At 42.2% G+C, this 20,150-nt stretch overlaps 1 protein-coding gene across 1 annotated transcript; it reads left to right on the top strand.

The window, feature by feature from the left end:
• The first annotated feature begins 3,705 nt into the window (after positions 1–3,705).
• On the top strand, positions 3,706–18,875 carry LOC146610188 (V-type proton ATPase subunit S1-like). The gene is made up of 9 exons (XM_085344953.1): positions 3,706–3,907; positions 4,033–4,113; positions 10,714–10,751; positions 12,873–12,939; positions 14,375–14,457; positions 15,849–16,087; positions 16,254–16,304; positions 16,441–16,684; positions 17,018–18,875. Exons 1-9 carry the CDS (start codon positions 3,706–3,708, stop codon positions 17,252–17,254), a joined length of 1,242 nt encoding a protein of 413 aa, XP_085201079.1. The 3' UTR covers positions 17,255–18,875.
• The last annotated feature ends 1,275 nt before the right edge of the window (positions 18,876–20,150 follow it).

The following is a 20,150-nucleotide window of genomic DNA, read 5'->3' as shown; positions in this document are numbered from 1 at the left end:
CCCAGTGTATTGCAGGCCTCAATGTTCCATGTAAGCATCAAAAGCAGGATTAAAAAGTTGGATATGAGATCATACCTATAAATAGACAGTAACCCCCAGCTCTGTATGTTCGATCTGTTTCATAATCTAAAAAGCTGTGTGACTCACCAAGAACGGGCGAAAACACAAAATCATGAGCAGGGCTGGACAAAAACATCCCCTTACAGCCAATCCCACTGCAGCAGCAGCAAAGCCTCGAAGAGGACTGTGGGGCTGAATCAACAGCCTGATATTGTCAATGATTCCTTACTGTACAACTTCTGCTGATAGTAATCAAATGCAGTAACCATGCCCTAACAGGCTTTTGTGTGTTTTTAACCAATCAGAATTTATTAGCAACATTCCTGCTTAAAGTCTGACTGGGCAGACTCAGTAATGTAAGTAATACTGCAACATAGCAAAACCCTGAACCCCCTCAAGAGCTCAGCTTTTCATGTGCTAAAGAAAATGTTTTGGATTGTGTCGACTGCATAACTGTACTAAATATTTTTGTGGTTAGATCATTCTTTTGTATGTTATGTGCTTTTTGTGCTGTGAAACAGTCTTTAGCTTTACATTTGTGTATATTTTGCTTCAGTCAGTTCCTATAATTTTAGCCAATTTTAAACTGCACTTTTAGGCACTTGGTACTAACAGTTTGTCCAAAACTAAAAAGTTTGCATTTCTTTATTTGAGTCTATGAAAAATGCCAAAGATAACATAGTTGGATGTGTACATAATAATATTGTTGCTTCATCAAGGTCATTTCTAAAATGCTATCAGCTGGAATCTTGGTGTGCAGTATGTCCTTAAACAATTTAAGGAAACTAGACTAGTGGAGAACAAAAGAAGTGGTAAAACAAAGTCCCGACACGGGACTGAGAGATTTATTCAGTTGATCCATCTGTTGTTCACTGAAGGCTCATCAAAAAGGTAACAGTGAAAGAGCGGCTGAGCAATTAGTAAGAATGGGCAACATTGAAGAAAAAGGCTGAGGTATGCCAGAGTACACAAGAACTGGACTCAGAATCAGTACCAATGAGACATATAGACTGATGAATCCAGTTCTGAAATGTTGGGTTCAGTCCTGGTCAGTATGTTCATAGGAGGTCAGCAGAGACAACAGTGAGTGCCTACAGCCATTTGAATAACACAGTGGAGGCTCGGTCATGGTTTTGGGCTGCATTTTAGTCAAATGTGTTGGGGGTCTCTCAAAATGGATGGAACTGTGAACACAGAAATGTACCATCAGATTTTAATCCACAATGCAAAACCATTTGGATTGATAGTGGCTTTATTTTCACCATGACAATGATCCCAAACGCACTGCCGGTGCAGAAAAACACAGTGGAACACTAACAATCATGGACTGGGCTCCCCAGAATCTGGATCTCAACATTATGAAGCAGTGTGGGATCATCTTGACAGAGAAGAAAATAAAAGGCAGCCAACACCCAAAGAAAAGCTTTGAATGTCCTCCAAGAAGCCTGGAGATCTATCACTGAAGACTGCTTCAGGAAATTACAAAAAAGCTTGCCTAGGAGAGATCAGGCTGTGCTGAAGAATAAAGATGGTCATAACAAATATTGACTTCCAAGCTCATTAAATGGTAGAAACTCAATTTTTGCCTTATATACTGCATTTTCATTTATTTTTGCAAATGTTTCAATGAATCGCTGCTGCGATTTCTCCATTTTCCAAGCTAAACTATCTGTATTGACCATCCTCGAGAGCGGAATGGCATTGAGGCTAATGTCACGAGACATCACTGGGTAATACTTGTTGTGATATTTTGATACCATGGTAGCATTTACAGGATATTGTTTTATTGTGATATTATACAGAAAAGAGTTACTCAATAAGGCCCATTTAATAGTTGTTTTTCTCTTTCTCTGTGACCCAAGAATTAATGTGTAAGACTCACAGGCTGGTACCCCAAGGTCGAAAATACCACAGAGACGAGACCACTTCCTTACTCCCATCCTCCCTTTTTCTTTATCTCTTAGAAAAAGGCTCGTTAAAGGCCAGGTGGTTTGTTTCAGAATTCACTAATGAAAGAACTCTGTATTCTATGTCTAGGAGTGTATTTTGCTGGGATGATCATAAATTGTAGCTGAACTGATAAACTACACACAGGATACTTCTTTGCTCACAAGGCAGGAAGACGTTTCCTTATTTGGTCTGTACCGGTTTGAACTGAGAACTTGCTGACACACGAACCTTTTTTTCCTCTATATAAACTGTTATGTACTAAATAAACCTTTGAGTCGATTTGGGAAGACAACCTGAAGCAGTCTGTGTTTCCTTGTTCTCCCAAGCTGCTCCCGACGTCGTAACTAACCCAGCTGAATGGCATACCTGAGTGTTACTTTGAATAATTAGGAATCTTATAAGGAAAGGACAAAACTCTGCTTATCGCTCGTGCCTTGGAGGGAAAACCGGGATGGACATTTTTTCCTTCAATACTGTCTTCTGAAGTCATCACACCTGATTGTCTTTTGTGATGCTGTCGTGCTCTGATGGCAGCAGTGACAGTCTAGTTTGCACTTTCCCTGCAGTAGACTGACACAGTGGCCTGCTGAAGTGACCGAGGCAGGCTGACGCACTGTAGAGGGCTGAGGCAGCCTTCGGTCAACTCCTGTTACTGTATGGGCAAAAGTCTGTCTCATAGCTGACCTCTCACACATTCAGCAATATTTTAGCCTTAGCACAAACACACACGTCACTCACAAAACCATGCACAGCCACATATCTATCTATCTATCTATCTATCTATCTATCTATCTATCTATCTATCTATCTATCTATCTATCTAGCTATCTATCTATCTATCTATCTATCTATCTATCTGTGTGCAGACTTTATCTGCAAAGGAGGGTGAGCTACTGAACACTACTATTATTCTAGAGAACCAGAGTGATGTTTGCTTTATGAAAGAAAGCGACGGGGTATCCACAATTTCGCTTGGCAGTCGTTCTTATGAATCATTACCACGCATCGATGTGAAAATCTACCACGATACTAGGTCACCACATGCAGTTATATAACCACTCTTAACGAAAATCATCCCATCATGGGATATGGAAATGAAAGATAGGCCTTTGAGAAGACGTATCGAGATCCTGCGGCGTCTCACGCATGCGGGCTAGATAATGAGGAGGAAACGGAATCAGCCGTGGGGGTCTTCAGTGCTGGACCCTCGCTCTCGTCTTACCCACGGCTGCTCAGCTGCTTCTGTCATCCATATTTGCAGCCTCAGTGGACAATTTCCTCAGCCTCGGGCCTTCTTCAGTGCTCACAACAACACATCAAATGAATTAATTCTGCTACTGTGGCAGCGCACTGGCGATCTAGGTCATGCAGCTCTGGCTCTGTGTCCCCCCCCCTCCCTTCGGCCACCTAAAGACATGTCCACATCCTGCTGTCCTCCTACACAACCTGACCTTGTCATTCTCAGGTGATTTTCCACAGAGATACGAGTGTGGCCGTTTAGTCTGCGCGTGTGTTCGTGTGCGCAGGCGCGCGTGTCAACGTGTGTGGCCGAACGTGTGAGTACGTCTGTGCCCACTGTGCTTATTTATTTATTTATTTATTTGTTTGTTTGTTGGTAGCATAGGTATGATGAAATGTTTTTGAAGAAATGAAAAAAGAACTGAGCCTCTGTGGCGTGCCTGCAGCCATGTGAGCATGAAAGAGGGGAAAGAAGACCGAGAGCGCAGGAATGGATGCGGGAGGGTGAGCAAAGTGAGAGGCAGCAGAGGGAGGATGACAGAGAAGGGAGTAGGGCGAGAGGAGAGAAGGTGCAGCGAGGAGTGGGGGACTGTGACGCACACCGATCGACTCTGCTCGCAGCTGATTGGCCGCGGTGCCTGCCAGTCAGAGGAGCTGGGTCTCGGGCGCTGCTTGAAGAGCAGATTATGAAGCGGAGCGCAACCAGCGGCAGTCTCCTCTTATTGTCTCAATGGCTGCACACGCATTCCTCCTCTGCTCCCTCGCCTTGCTGTCCGCTCTCAGCCGGCCTGGGCTCTCGTTCCACGACGAAGAAGCACAGCCAGGACTTACCTATGACGAAGTGCCTGAGATCTTGGACAGGAGGTAAATCCATCTCTAAGGCTGTGAACAGAGGAGGGGTGTAGGGGAGGGGGAGGGGTACACGGAGATGCATGCAGGGATGCTGAGATGCTGATGTGTTCTCTTAGGGTCGTTTTTGTCGCCCCTCTCTTTCTCCTTTGCAACGCTTTTGGACATTTCACCTTGGGTATGCCTCAAATTATGGGTTCGGGCAGTGTTGGTGTGCCAGAAAGAGCCGAGGTGCGAGGCTTTGTTTGCCTCAGTGTTGGGGACTGCATCAGACGCTGCTCATCGATCACGGATGGGGCTGTTGTCTCTGTACAGTAGTGCTGGTCTGGCAAGAGGAAGCTAAATAAGGTTGGGGCAGTGGGCCCGCAGGAGAGGTAGAGGAAGGAAGGAGAGGAGAAAGAAGAGAAGACAAGGAAGCAGGAAGGAAAGGTAAACAAGGATGGGACAGGGTGGAGAGGATGCATCAGGGATGGTCTGTTGGGGTCTGTTTACTGATGCAGTCAGTGAGAGAGGAGGGGGAGAGAGAGAGGAAGAGTGGAGAGGAGAATTTTAGCCAGCTATGTCTGCATAATGCACATGCAGTCCTGCAGGTCAAATCTGGATAAAATATTCAGGGCTCAGATGTACAGGCATTCACAACAGTGTGACAGGGACAGCAGCGAGCAAGCAGCCAGGGCTTTTGCTAGCGCCAGTTCCTGCCTGCTTACAGAGACATCACAGCAAAGACCTATAATACGGTGCCAAATCCATGTAAGGCTCTTGAAACTATGCCATGCACGATGGTTCACACAATCCTCTATAGCACAAATGCTTCAGAGCCACAGTTTCTCATTCAGTGCTCTTTAATCATAGTTCAAATGATTTCCCTTGTTATTGCACTTTGAGTGTGGTAATACACTGTGGAGGGGTGGGAGATTATTACTGCGATGCTTTCATTTGTTGCACGAACAATCTTATCTGTACACATGTTTGCAAGTCAGGGGCACAAATAACTTGGATTTAGAGCCTAATATAAGAATTCTCGCGGGATTTCTTTCATTCCAGCTCAATTTGGAGTCGTAAAACCCAGACAGATAGCCTCTGACAGAGAAAGGCTGCGCAAACATCTCCAGGGGTTTGTGAGCCTATTGCCTGGATCAAACTTTGTATGTAACTCTGCAACGTAACAGCTCTGGTCCCCAGACGCAGCCTCGGTCTCAGCGCTGACACACTCCGAAATGCTGTTACATAAAAGCAGCCTTGTAGTGGAGCATAACACTGGAACCGTAGAAGGAAAGGTACAGTGAGACAGAAGGTTTTGCAGGAAAGTAATGACAAGACAAAAGGCAGGAAACGAGACATTGTGAGTGAAGTGATGTCTGGTACTGTAGCAGATGCAATATGGAAGTGGCAAAGTTTAATAGCCTAGAGCTTCGCAGCATTATAAAGCTCTTAGCCATAGACATATTTAGTGTAAATCATAATCTGTCTATAGCTAAATATCTAAACTTTTAAGCATGTTATAATTAAATACATTTTAAATAATATTCAAAATTTTCCAGTAAACCTTTGGCAATTTAAATATATATATTTGCATATATACTATAAATTTCTAATAGGATTCAAATGAAGTTGTAATTTTGGAAATCACACACTGAGAGAGCAAACGCAGGAGGTTCTGTAGCTGCAGTTTAAAGTTCTTATGAAGTGTTTAAAATGTTGTTTCTATTTGGACCTTTTTATGCTGCAAGACTAAGAAGTCTTGGAGACCTTCACAACATGCTCCTCTGACGTTGTGAACATAACATCAGAAGATCATGTTTTAATGTTTTATGTTTTAATCAAACTTCAGTTAGTTCAGTTATCCATGGAATCCAGTTTTAAATTAGTAACGTCCCGATACATTTCTCAAACATTTCCGTAACACAGTATCTTGAGTCTGTGACATCACACTTGCATTTTATCACTCCCACTGTACAGTGAAAAATAGCCTCCGAGTGTTTATAATTCCCAGTGGTGTCTAGAATAGCACAAGATGTCTTGCATGCTTTTCCATATTAAGGTAAATTTATCCTCAAGTTGCAAAAACCTGTCAATATAAATTGTTTTGTATAAAACGGTGTTTTTTGCAAAGAACAGAGAGCAAGTATACGATATACAGCTCATCAAGGCTCCAAGTTGCACCCACTGTCCCACGCATGCTTGCTTCAGTCTGTTTGTCAGTCATGTGGCTGTAACTGTAAAAAGTGTATCCATCACGTTCTGTAGTCAGCATGTGCTGAAATGTATCTTGACCTGACTTTAACATAGAGATTAGAGGTCAAAGTGCTAGATTTCCAGTAGACGACTGTTGAGTGATCCTATTTGGAGAAAGATTAAAGGGTTAAAAAGACCAGCAGCTAATTGTAGAATATTTCACTAACTATTTAAAATCATAAAAATGTGTACTGTGTTTACAAAATGAAAAAAAATCAGGTCAAAAGTGAACAATCGTGTGTTCTAGTCCCTGTTTGAATGCACTCATAACGTTTCAGCACTGCTGCCCTGACCCTTAACCCTTTGATCTCAAAGGAGTAGGAAGATTTGCACAACTCTAGCACAACCAGAGCTCCACAGAAATAGCAGCCAGACTCCAACCAACTCCCAAATCTTAATCTGTACTAATAAATCTATCAATAGGCCAACACCTGCACAGTCTGGGATTAAGACATGTTTTCCTGCCTTGCCAGGGATAATCGTTTATTGTCTGATTAAATAATTTTAAACAATTGAAAGTAGAGTATGTTTTGCATGCCTAAAAAAATATTATGGCTCTGACATTAATGTTAGCCAGCAATAGAAGTTCTTCCTGTACATTGTGAAATGCTGCCATATCTGGGTTTGAAGTTTCATGTAGGTATAATACAAGGAAATATGAGCAGTTAGAACACATCACTGGATGCACAGCTGAGCTACACAATGACAGTGATTGTAGGCTGAGAGATCTAAAATTAGTGGATACATATATATATGTTAAAGAAATGTTACCTCTCATCATTTTGTTGCATTTTGAATAAAAAAATTCAGTTTGTGAGATGAATGAACCACAGTATTTAAAACTCATTGTACTAAGGCTGTCGAATGTAAAGGGTTGGGTGGACTGATCGTGGTTTACAGAGCATCACAGTGCAGCGCTCTGTGTTAGCAGAAGCTAATGGGACTTGTTTACAAGTTTGGGTTCAGGCACCACACCTTTTCTCTGCTCAGCAGCTCACAGCAGAAGCCCAGACGAGCCGAGATAATCAGCTATCTGCACGCTTGAGCAAGAATGTCCAGTAAACATGTACCGACTGAGATCCCACGTGTAGGCTTGATAGATTGAAGTGCTGAAAATATCTGTAATTTTAAGATTGTCATCATTATGTATTGAGGCTATCATCATACTGTTAAAGTGGACACGAATAATGCATGGGAGCACGTTTGAACATTTGCAGGGGGTTTATTTATTTTGTTATATGTGAGGGGACTGCGGGGACCCAAGGAGTGGCTCAGGCTTGGCTTTGATTATATAAAGGGTTTGTTCAGCACTCAGGCACCGTGTGACCGGCTGAGCCAATGATGGGGCTGCAGAAGTCCAGGTCTGCTGATATCGTGAAACTGGCACAGGAACAGTCGGCTGGGCTTTAGTTAGCACTTGCACACTTGCGCAGCCTCCTCTGGCACCTATCAGCCAGCTGAGGCCCGGGAAGATGTGCAGGAAGACGTCCTTATTTGCTTGTGGTTGATTTAGTTCATCTGAGTGTTTCTGTAACTGAAATGTTTTCATTAACTCGTAATGAATATCAGAGAGATAAATATATATCAGATATTAAAGGCTTTTTGAAGTCTTTTTGTAGCTATAATATCATATATGTCCCCAATATTAGTGCAGGCAGTCAGTGAGCAGCAGCCAAGTGTCTACCACGTAGTGAGGTTTCAGTTGCAGCTGCCTGCTGCCAAATGTAGTGCTTTTGGCAGCTGTTTCATACAGTCATGCTTACCCAGCATTCACCGAGGCAAATATAAATATTTGGATTTACCATATACATAAACCCTGTTATTGTTTTTCATACAATAGCTTAGGGAGCCAGTACGTGGGAGCGAGTCCTTTGGAATGTATACATAAGAATACAGGACGACTTGGACTTGATGTAAAAGTTGGCACACGTGTGTTATAAATGAGACTGACACTAGAGCGTGTACTCATTACAATTCAGCAGAAATCATCATGCCGATGCGGCTGAACTGATGATTATTATTATTATTCCTGCATCTGCTCACCTGATAACTGCAGCAATGTAGCAAGAAAGCTGAAACGTCAACAGTGCTGTTGCTGTGCACAGAAAGCCCGAGTCTCTGTCCACGTATTTCATCCCACAAGCTTATTGCAGAATTTCATGTTTTGTTTTTTAATATTTTTTTTATCCATATACCTGAAATTATAAAGTTATTTCATGGAACAAAACACAACCTGTTGTATAAGTAACAGTGAGGTCATATATCTCTAATAATGATTTGATATAGTTTTATATAAAAATGAAAGGAGATATTTATTTCACACACATTTTCCTGCCATGTTTTGAATTGAATTGGTCGTCATGGCCAAAGTTCAAATCGCTTGGACCTCTGTACAGAAGTCACGATTTCAGAGGTCAGGTCTGATGCAGTCTCCAGTTCTAAACGCTGCAGCCTCTGACATCAGTCCTTAATCTCTTCATCTTGTTCTGGGCCTCGTCGCTCATAACTTGGGCCCCAGTGGACCTGGCCTGTTCTTACCACTAATCCTAATCCATCTGACACTTCACTACACCATAGTGCCCAGGTGGAAACGGCACCATACGGCCAGATAACTGCTCCAGTCTCCTGGCACTGATATGTCTGGCAGCTTCCTCCCAGACTAACCGTCTGATTCCTTTTCATTTGTCAGCTGTCTGCTTACCTGCTCAGTATCCCACCTTCACCTTGGGCTCCTAATTAAAATTGTGTGAAATAAATCTGCATTTTTAAACTCCAAAATAAGTAAATAATAATAATAAATAAACTGTAAGAAAATAAATTCTCATGTCCCCTTTTTATCACAGGATTTAAGGGAGGTTGTTGCACTTTTGTCTGAAACATAATTGTGAGCAGTCCTTCACAGCAGATGTTTCAGTTGGCTTTTGTGCGTTTAAACGTTGTATAAATATTCAGGTCATCCTCTTTCTGTCTTTTAAGAAGAAATTTGCAGCGTTGATATTCAACTAAATAACAAAGATAATGACAGAAGTTCCCTCCATGCATTGTTTTTGTTGTACTGCAGTTCATAAAATGACTTGAAATGCTGCCAAACAAAGCTGAGAAAGTGACTAAAGTAACAGGTGATGACCCAAAAGACAGATGTTAATTGTAATACTCACTCCAACAGATCTTGGGATTTAACTTTTATAAGCCCATTATAACTCTCTAGCTTAGGAAGCCAGTCCAAATAATGGATGAGGGCAGGTCACGATCAGGCTTCTAGCTGGACCGCTGCAATAAACAGAAGTAGCTAGCGCCACTTCGTAAGCCAATTGTTGTATCACGTCTTTGATTAGACAGTTAAAAGGATCAGGATGAGCTTAAGAAGTCCAGGCTGTGTGGAGTTTAAATAGACCAAGAGCAGCAGGGCAAGGACAAAGGTGTGGAAAAATCTGTTCCCAGTACACAGTGTGGGTCAGTCCCAAATCAAAGACACATTTATAGAAAAAGCCACACACCAGACAAACAACAATACAATGAGTAAATGTGTCGTTGTGCTCTGTGCTCCCACATGGAAAGAAGTCTTTTAAATATGGCACATATACACGTATAAACAGACTAAAGAAGCATAATTACCTGTTTGGAAATGACTTCGCCTGTTTAAAGACTATTTTAGAAGTCTAACCAGAAAGATTTTGTTATTCATTAGACAAAAACAAGCTGAACTCGTGTTTTTACACCCACATTTGAGCCGGCACACTAAACCGTTCAGAGAAGTTTGGAATTACTCAGCATAAAATGCAACAACTAAAAAACAACATTGTCTGTTCAGCCATGCAAGTAAATAACTGCATAAAGTTTGTTTCACTATTTTTTTCAGCTGTTATTTGTATAACAGTAAATTTCAAAATTCTTTGATAGCAGTAATAATAGATTATAATTAGTAATAATTAGATTTTAGCATTAAAAACATCACTTTAGCTAATAAGCTTTTACATACTGCTGAATCAGCTGTTACAGAGACTTAAAATGTGATTTTGTTAGTTACCATTAATGTTACTTTAGAGCAGCTGTGGCATGAACCTTGCATTTGGTGGCATTTTGGTCTAAATGCTAAAACATAAAACATATCAGTTAGATATATAAAACAGCTCGTTTTGTTGTATTTCATGGAACATTTAGTTGCACGCAGTACATTAAAATGCACATGTTTTTGCATAATACTCAATTTTATGTAAACCGACCTTTTTTATTGTTGTTGTTGTGTGTTTGTTGTGTTTGTAGAAAATGGATTTTTGCAGCTGTTACAGATTGAAGCATTATTAACGAAAGAAAAGTCTTAAAAATGATCCTTTGTGTTGCAGTTGCAGGACCTGATTGTGTGTTCTGTCTTTCCCACAGCAAAGAGAACCCCAAACAAGCAACAAGAGTCACATCAAGTAAGTAACAGATCTGGTGTGACACGAGGCCTGATTCAATCAAACCTGCCATGGTAACTTTGACACTGATGTGTTGGATAGACGTGACAAATGCATTTCTTTCCAACACTGGAGACATTCAGCGTTATGAAGTGTGGAGCACATACGATCCGTGCACACAGTGGGAAGACGTGCTGCTGTTTTTATGCTCTCTGACACAAAGGTGGAAAATCGATGAAAACATTCTTTTCCGTTACATAAACGTATGTTTCTGGATCCAGGGCCCTGTGCTTCGTACGTCGCTTACTACATCCAAGATCAAATGAAACATCCAAGACCAAGGGCCTGTTCTTCGTACCTCGCTAAGTAGGTTAGCCGGATTAGATTGTTGACGATTTCGCGTGATCCTGGATCAGTCGGTTCCCCGAAGCTCATCCGGGACTTGCTGTCATAGCAACAGAGCCGTAAGCGTAAACCTGCTGGGGAGCAGGTTTACTTTATGTAAACAGGATTAGATCGCGGCCACTCAGGTATGTCCGCTTCATTTATACGAAAGCAACAGCGATATTTTTCCACTGTTTCACCATAAATAAATATTATCAATGTAACTAAAGATAATGCAGCACTTGATCCTTTTATTGATGTCACACAGATACATACAGGTCATTTCCTAAAAAAGGGAAATGTACTATTAACATTCTATTACATGTATGTGATTATTACAGATGTAATTCATATTTCAGAGTAGTAATTGTAAATTACTTCGTGTAATCAAGATGAGAGACCACGGCTATAAAAGCGAAGGTGGATTTGGGAAGCCTGTCGCAGCCATGTCCTGTCCGTATACGCGAGCAGCCCATTGCGGAAGGTGCAAGATTGATAAGGAGAGTCCTCAGAATTCAGCGTATATTGCGGGACAGACAGGATCCTTTAGCTCAGCGCGACAGTGTGCTCATAGAGAGATATCGATATTCCCGTGAGGGTATTATTCACTTAACCAACTTGTTGACGAGGGGGTGCAGGACCACCACCTGTCTTTTTTTCCTCTGCCCTTTTCTTGGTTGCTGTTATGAACAAACTAACAGAGTATTACAGGCCAGTATTACCTTGCCAAGAGACGCAAAGCAATCTAAGAGATAAATATTACCATTCTGTAGAATACTCCTGTATTCCACTTTTACTTGTTCCCATGTTCTTGTGGGTCCTGTTGTGGCTCTAATGTGAAAGGGGATATAATATAACATATTATAATATAATATAATGCCATATGATATTGGACAATATAGTGTCATATGATAGATCTACCCTACCGCCTACTGGTGTTGGCCAGAGGGGCCGATGGCGCGATATGGCAGCCTGGCTACAACCGTAGCTGCCTCCACCAGTGTGTGAATGTGGGAGTGAATGAATAGTGGTATCGTAAAGCGCTTTGGGTGCCTTGGAAAGCGCTATATAAACCCAATCCATTATTATTATTATTATTAAATTACCTACGAGTTTGATTTGTCAGCAACTTTCTGCCAGCCCTCTCTCCTTGCTTTTGCAGCCTTTGCAGTGTTCCCTTGCGTTTTAATTAAACTCTGAAACTCCTGAAATCCCTCACTCATGAGTTCTTGCTCTGCTGCCGAAAAATACCGAGCGCGCCCCTTGGACATTTTCGCCGACCAATCAGCGGGTTGCCGATCAATGTTTCTACTATCGATACGTAGCCCCTTTTACGACACCCAGTGATGTCACATTCCTGCGTCCAGCTGTACTAATCGTCAACAGCAGGTGTGTTCGGGGAACCGGATTAGCGAGCTCACGGTTAGCGCGATGATTTGATCTTGGATGTGTCATTTGATCTTGGATGTAGTAAGCGACGTACGAAGAACGGGCCCCAAATCATCGCGCTAACTCTGAGCTCGCTAATCCGGTTCCCCGAACACACCTGTTGTTGACGATTAGTATAGCTGGATGAAGTAATGTGAGATCACTGGGTGGCCCAACAGGGGCTACGCATCGATAGTAGAAACATTGATCGGCAACCCTTTGATTGGTCGGCGAAAATGTCGAAGGAGCGCGCTCGGTATTTTTCGGCAGCAGAGCAAGAACTCATGAGTGAGGGATTTCAGGAGTTTCAGAGTTTAATTAAAACGCAAGGGAACACTGCAAAGGCTGCAAAAGCAAGGAGAGAGGGCTGGCAGAAAGTTGCTGACAAATCAAACTCGTAAGTAATTCAATAATAATAATAATAATGGAGTGGATTTATATAGCGCTTTTCAAGGCACCCAAAGCGCTTTACAATGCCACTATTCAGTCACTCACATTCACACACTGGTGGAGGCAGCTACGGTTGTAGCCACAGCTGCCCTGGGGCAGACTGACAGAAGCCAGGCTGCCATATCGCGCCATCGGCCCCTCTGGCCAACACCAGTAGGCGGTAGGGTAGATCTATCATATCACACTATATTATCCAATATTATATTACATTATATTATATTATAATATGTTATATTATATCCCCTTTCACATTAGAGCCACAACAGGACCCACTAGAACATGGGAACAAGTAAAAGTGAAATATAAGAATATTCTACAGAATGGTAATATTTATCACTTATATTGCTTGTCGTCTCTTGGAAAGAGACCCTGGAATACTCTGTTTGTTTGTTCATAACAGCAACCAAGAAAAGGGCAGAGCAAAAACAAAGACAGGTGGTGGTCCTGCACCCCCTCGTCAACAAGTTGGTTAAGTGAATAATACCCTCACGGGAAAATCGATATCTCTCTATGAGCACACTGTCGCGCTGAGCTAAAGGATCCTGTCTGTCCCGCAATATACGCTGAATTCTGAGGACTCTCCTTATCAATCTTGCACCTTCCGCAATGGGTTGGTCGCGTATACGGACAGGACATGGCTGCGACAGGCTTCCCAAATCCACCTTCGCTTTTATAGCCGTGGTCTCTCATCTTGATTACACGAAGTAATTTACAATTACTACTCTGAAATATGAATTACATCTGTAATAATCACATACATGTAATAGAATGTTAATAGTACATTTCCCTTTTTTAGGAAATGACCTGTATGTATCTGTGTGAAATCAATAAAAGGATCAAGTGCTGCATTATCTTTAGTTACATTGATGTTATTTATTTATGGTGAAACAGTGGTGGAATATCGCTGTTGCTTTCGTATGAATGACGCGGACATACCTGCGTGGCCGCGATCTAATCCTGTTTACATAAAGTAAACCTGCTCCCCAGCAGGTTTACGCTTACGGCTCTGTTGCTATGACAGCAAGTCCCGGATGGGCTTCGGGGAACCGAACGATCAAAGATCACGCAAAATCGTCAACAATCAAATCCAGCTAACTCACTTAGCGAGGTACGAAGAACAGGCCCCTGATAAACAGTATTTGTAAACACTTAGCACCGTAACTGTGAAATAAACTGCCGATGAGTCAGTGTGATGACGCAAAACAGCTGGAAATAGATACGAGCCTGAGCAATGAGGTGCACACAAAGCCTCTTTGTGACTGTGTGTGTTTAATATCGTGCGAACTTCCACGATTATGTTGCAATCTGTAACGCAGTATTGCAAGCAGCCTTTTTTGTGTACCAACATCTTCAACGATGCGGTAACGTGTGCGTGTTTTCAGGTCAAGATGGTGAGTACGGCTTAGAAAGTGAAGAGGTTTATTTGACGCCCGAAGATGAAAACCCACTCAGGAGAATACTGCAGGTACAGTCTCTCTGTTCTTGCCTGGCTCTCTCCACCATCAGCCATTCGCTCGCACATACAGATACACACCGAAACACACACTAGGATGCTCGCAAACAAAACAGAGCATGCTCACTCAGCCATACTGCATGACCTTGAATGTGGGAATATTGTAGTCTCATATTCACCAGAGGTAAAACATCTTTGCCACCCACACACAGGACTGCTGCCACTGAAAATTCTGCAATAAACATGCTGCATACGCTGTTGCATCCAGTTGTATCAGTTAATACTGGTGAACTGATTCTTTTATAAAGATTTTTATATCATTACTGTTATAGTAACGACTAGTTTTAAAATGTTTTGGAAAATTGCCACACATACCCAGTTATTTAAGAGTAATATCACAGTGTGACTACGTCTTTATATATATATTGTAAATTAGTGCTGGCTTAAGTCAAACAGCCTCCAGTGACATGTAGCCTTTGAGCACAGAGATTAAAAAGCCAGACAGAGAGGCAGTTACTATTTTCACAACCAGCAGAACAGCTGCCACACAAATGTCTGCAAATTCAGAAAGATCCTGTTTTCCACGCACAGCTCCTTCCTCATTTAGCATTCAAGTGGCGGTTGGTCCACTGAACTTTACACACGAGTGAAATTATAATCATGATGACAAGCTTGACAGAAAGGTGATTTTTAAATTGCCCTTTTGAAATCAAATATCACTGCATGCATAAAAAGGAGGCACGGTAGCTTGTGCACTAAGTCAAGCTCGCTTGGTGTGGAAATAAATCAGGAGCTGGTTGGCGATTGTATGCACGTGTCACGTGTCACGCTGACATATGCTGTGGAAGAGCAACGGTGACAGAAACGGCTGCACAGATGAAGGAATAGGATAAGTTGGATTTATGGTCTCTGAAGCTGTTTCCTTGTTGAGCAGCTGGATCCACCAGGGTCTGCTTTTATGGGGGGGGGGGGAAGCAAAACTTTATACTGTTTCATTTAGATGATTTTACAATGAATAAGTGGATTACACTGTCGAATTGTTTGGCTCACGTTATATAATTATATAAAGTAATCACAGGTTACAGAATATTTTATTATCCTCATAAGCCCCGAGCCTAACTGATCTCCTGCCTTTTGCCCCCGTATCAGGGGGCGTTGGGGCTTAAGAGGTTAATTTGATTGGCTTCAACAAATAGAAATTCTTTTGATTTCTAGATTAACTTATTTATTGAACACACTGTCACAGCCACTTCCAGCCTTTGAAACAGGGAAAAGCACATATAGAAAGCGTAGAAGGATGAAGCTGGGAATGCAAAAGTGCAGCTACTCGTGCTTTTTCTGCAGATTTACTGTCATTTTTGAAATTGCTCCTGTGCTTAATGACTTTCTTCATATGTTGGCAGCCTTTTAACTGGCACCATCCTGGGATTTCTCACAGTAAGAGGAAGCTGCTCCAGTCTCTGATGGGGCCTTATGGCCCGCTGAGCGTGTCTTACAACGGGAAGACTTGCATTCTGTTTAAGGCAAAGCGACTCGCTATCCGCTACAGGAACCACACCTTCATCGATCTAACTGAAAGGGTCTTTAACCCAAACTCACCTGTGGACACTAAAGGCTCCATCTGCACCAAAGAGAAAGCTACGTAAGTCACTGAGGACCCCTTACTGCGCAGTTGCTTTAACATTGTGCATGATGCATTATATTTCACAACCTTGTTATCAGACAAGGCAGTAGAAGGAAGTTGATCTTGCACTGACGGTTCCTCTGGGTTTCTGTGTTAAATGTTTACGTTTCTTTTTCTGCCGAAGGCTTTCTTTAAAGTTTGGTGACGTGGAGGATTTGCGAGGTCTTGTAATAAGGTAAAAACACACTGACTAACTTCCTACGTTTTATTTATCACATTCAACATTATTGTTGTATTCGAACGTACAGTTTACAGCGTAAGTGGTCGTGTGCGGACTGTGCATCTAACAAACTGAACTGTGCCTCCACCAGACTACAGATGTCCAATACTTTTTACGAGGCAGCTGGTCAAAACTGGTTCACACTAGACAGCGTCCACATCCACTACAACTGGACCCAAGAGGCTACATTCAATGCCAGCGAGGTCTACGCTCCTGCCACTTCCTCCTACCATTGCCAGCACGTCAGCAGCCTGCACAAATACGACACCCTGCTAGTGCCCAGCTCCCACACTGACACATCTGCTAACTGGCACATCACGTTCACTGATTTCCAGGTATACTGTCGCACAAAGGGCACAGCCTTTGTTGTGTAACTCTTCTAATAATGTCTGCACATTTGTCTGTCCTGGTCTCTATACGTGTGCATGTTTGCCAGCTTTTTGCCTTCGTGCTACACCTGTTCGGCCATAGGTCAGTCAGTCTGTCCTTTTCCTGCCTGTTTGGCAGACTGTCAGTCTGTTTCCACTCTGTCTGCTCAGCCATCTGCTTAGGCTGTCTCAACCTGTCCATCTGCCCAGTTTCTCGATGCTTGGTAAGCCCAGTAAGAGCCAGTTGTCCTCTTTAGTTCAGCCTAATCTCATCTTTCTGGCTTCTCTTTGCTCTTCCAGATCCAGGCCTTCAATGTTCAGTCAGACAAGTTTGCATCGGCCAGTGACTGCGCTACTTTCCTGACACCAGCCATCCTCATGGGCTTGGTGACATCTTTGATTCTGCTCCTCGTCTTAGCCTATGCCCTGCATATGGTGGTACACCTTAAGCACATCGACCGCTACGAGGAGCACAAAGCCACAGTCTACTTCCCCCGCAGTCCAGAGGCAGAGTTGCCAGACAAAAACAGTCTGTGAAGGAAAGCGAAGAGCCAGAAGATGGCAGGGGAGAGAGGGAGAGAAAGCTGAGAAGCAAGGCTGCGGGGAGCACAAGGGACTACAAGATCGAAAAAGTATCCTCCACTGAATATTTGTTTAACAAAATGACAACTTTGCCTGTTCATATGAAAACCTTCCAAGTCTTAACTGCTTTAAGTAAATGTAGACCGTGGTGGGATACTTTTTCATCTTTCCTCATTGACCTGCGTCTCGGCGTCCATATTTTGAACGAAGCCTGTGGATGTTCAAGCCTCTCCCAGAGATGGCTCATGACCCTGATGTCAAAGGTCAAGGTCTGTCCCGGGGCCCTGAAGGGCAACAGTGTATACAGTTCTTTACCCCAGTCAGCTATTAAACACCTTATCAGCCTACCAGCTGTAGCTAATACAGCTAACATCAGATGTATAAATGTATGTACTACATGGCCGACAAGCTTTTACGACAAAACTTTCTCTGACATTGCTGTAGGAAATACTTCAAAGAGCCAGTTTTACAGCAGAGATAGCCGTATTAGCTACATGCTGAAAAGTCTACTTTGGCTAGTGCAGTGTTTCCTAATAATGAGGATTACAGAGAGGCTGGCTTAAGTTGCAGCTTAAAATAATCAGATATGGCATGAAGTAGAAGGAGCTTGAAAAGCTGTGGACTGGTAAGCAGAGGGAAATTTCAGGAACCACTGGTCTAGCATCGGAGTGACTGGAGTGAATGTGCCAACACTACTGGCCCTTCAGAGCCTCTGGCATCTCTCACCCTGCCCCTGAACAAGACTGCTGCTTGGGACTTAACTGTGAAATGGCCTTTAAACAGACCAGCAAGATAAGGGGGTTTCTACCAACTAGCACAACACTGGTTAGTGCGAAAGCACTAACCACAAACTCAAAGACTCTACAAGGAACTATGCTGCACAAGACGGCCCGTCGTAGGGCTTGGCAGGAACGCGGGTCTTGGGATGAAACGACTCTCGTTGTTTGACCAGGGGAGGCCACGGTCCTCCATCTGCACCACTGGATTTGACTGCCAAAGTGAAGCTACAAAGAAGTTGCCATAAATTATGGTGAGAGACAGAATAAGACAATGTGAAAATAAAAGCTAACCATTACAGCTATGTACAAAACAAAAAAGAGACACACAACATGTACAAAAGTGTCACTCTGCGGAGGTTTTTTATATACATTGTAATCATGAAATACTATTAGGTACAGGATGACTATGCTAATCCTCATAACCAAAAGGATATACAAAGCTGTAGATACTTTAAGATCTCTATACGATCATAGCTCTTTACTATCTTCAAATACTGCACAAGTAATAAGCATAAGCGTAAGACATTGTGCTCAAGGACTGGTGAAAGTATCAATGCATATGATTTTTACGACAAAGGATTAACATATTACATTGTTTGTCTATTTGTTTTACGCTGGGCTGAGGATGTAAGGTCCAGTTTCATTGAACTGTAAATTACAGTGCAAATTCCTACCATAGAAGGACAATGCTATGGAATGCCGTCCATCCATCAGGACTCATAGATGCCATTATAATGCCAGATGCCACACTAGCAGCAGTAACAGCATCAGTAAGTCATTACTTCTGATAAAAACACTCAGCATGACAGTAAATAGATATCTTAACATTCAATATGGCAGTTCTGTCAATCTGTAGCAGTGTGAAATGTGTTTTTGGTCATAAATGTATCCTACAAACTATGAAAAGATTGGAGGCAGTTTGTCTAAGCACAGACTGATGTAGACTGAACAATAAAAGATATTCAGAGGAAAAAAAGTCTGTTGTGTTTATATTAGAAGTAGTTTGCTGCACTTAAAAACATCAATACACATACTCAAAACATCATCATGTTTTCTTTTTGGTAACCTGCATAATATTGTTTCAAACATTTTGTTCATCTTGTTAACTGTTATTCAAATTTCAGATTTCCAGCACAGTGTCCAGGTCGGGCGCCAGGCCCCCCCCTCCTGTGTGCCATCTGCTCTCTCCTCTCACCTCTCTCTGATCTAAAATGTCTTACCTGCCGGCAGATACCCAATAAAACTCCTTCGTGGAAACATCCAAGGCAGTCGCAGCCATGAGTTAAATTGCAATCTCAAGCCAGTTCTCTTTTCTGCTTTTGATGCTTTTGAAGAGATGATTTCACAGGATAACTCCGTATCCGCAGTTTGAACAGAGTTCACATTAAATGATTCATCCACATGCCTCTGAAACAGGCTAAAGTATGTGCCTCAGACTAGACGTGGCTATAATACGACTCTCCTTGATGATGAATAATTATGAAATAATATTCTCAGCCCTTAACATCACCCAGAGCAGCTGAAATGCTACAGAGACACCTAGTGGCAACAAGTGATCCTATCAGCTAGCGCTTGGCAGCGGCAGCATCACAAATGTAGATTTCAAGATGTGATGCAAGGGTTGGGTCAGTGCAGAAAGTTGTTGAAACACGTTGTTGCTTTTTAAGTCTACGGAGATAAAAATTATAATTAAAAAAATGTCACTGAAGCAAACAAACGACACATAACTGGTCAGACATCAGACAGAACTGTCAAGTTTTTATACCCTGATTCACATCCAGATGCCAGCAAACACAAAACTGGACAAGAGAGAAAACAATACTTATGCTTGAAGAATTTAAATTGTTTGTTAAAAGGTCAGTCGTTTGTATTTTATGGTCATTCTTGAAGTTTGGTGCTTTAGACTTGTAGTTCATTTCATTCATTCTGGTTCAGAGGGACTGAAAGTGTGAGACAACATGACAGGGAAATAAATTGTTTCACAGGACTCTGCATTCCTGTGAAAAACAACAAAAACACATACTGCCTCAATACACTTAAGTAACTAATCATAAGTAATTGTGATCACATCT

The sequence above is a fragment of the Diplotaxodon limnothrissa genome, linkage group LG20, assembly GCF_057381915.1.
Source record: "Diplotaxodon limnothrissa isolate DT_005_m linkage group LG20, D_limnothrissa_male_GT1.1, whole genome shotgun sequence".
Lineage (NCBI taxonomy): Eukaryota > Metazoa > Chordata > Actinopteri > Cichliformes > Cichlidae > Diplotaxodon > Diplotaxodon limnothrissa.
The sequence above is the reverse complement of the archived record's forward strand: the minus strand, read 5'-3'. Positions and strand labels throughout refer to the sequence as shown.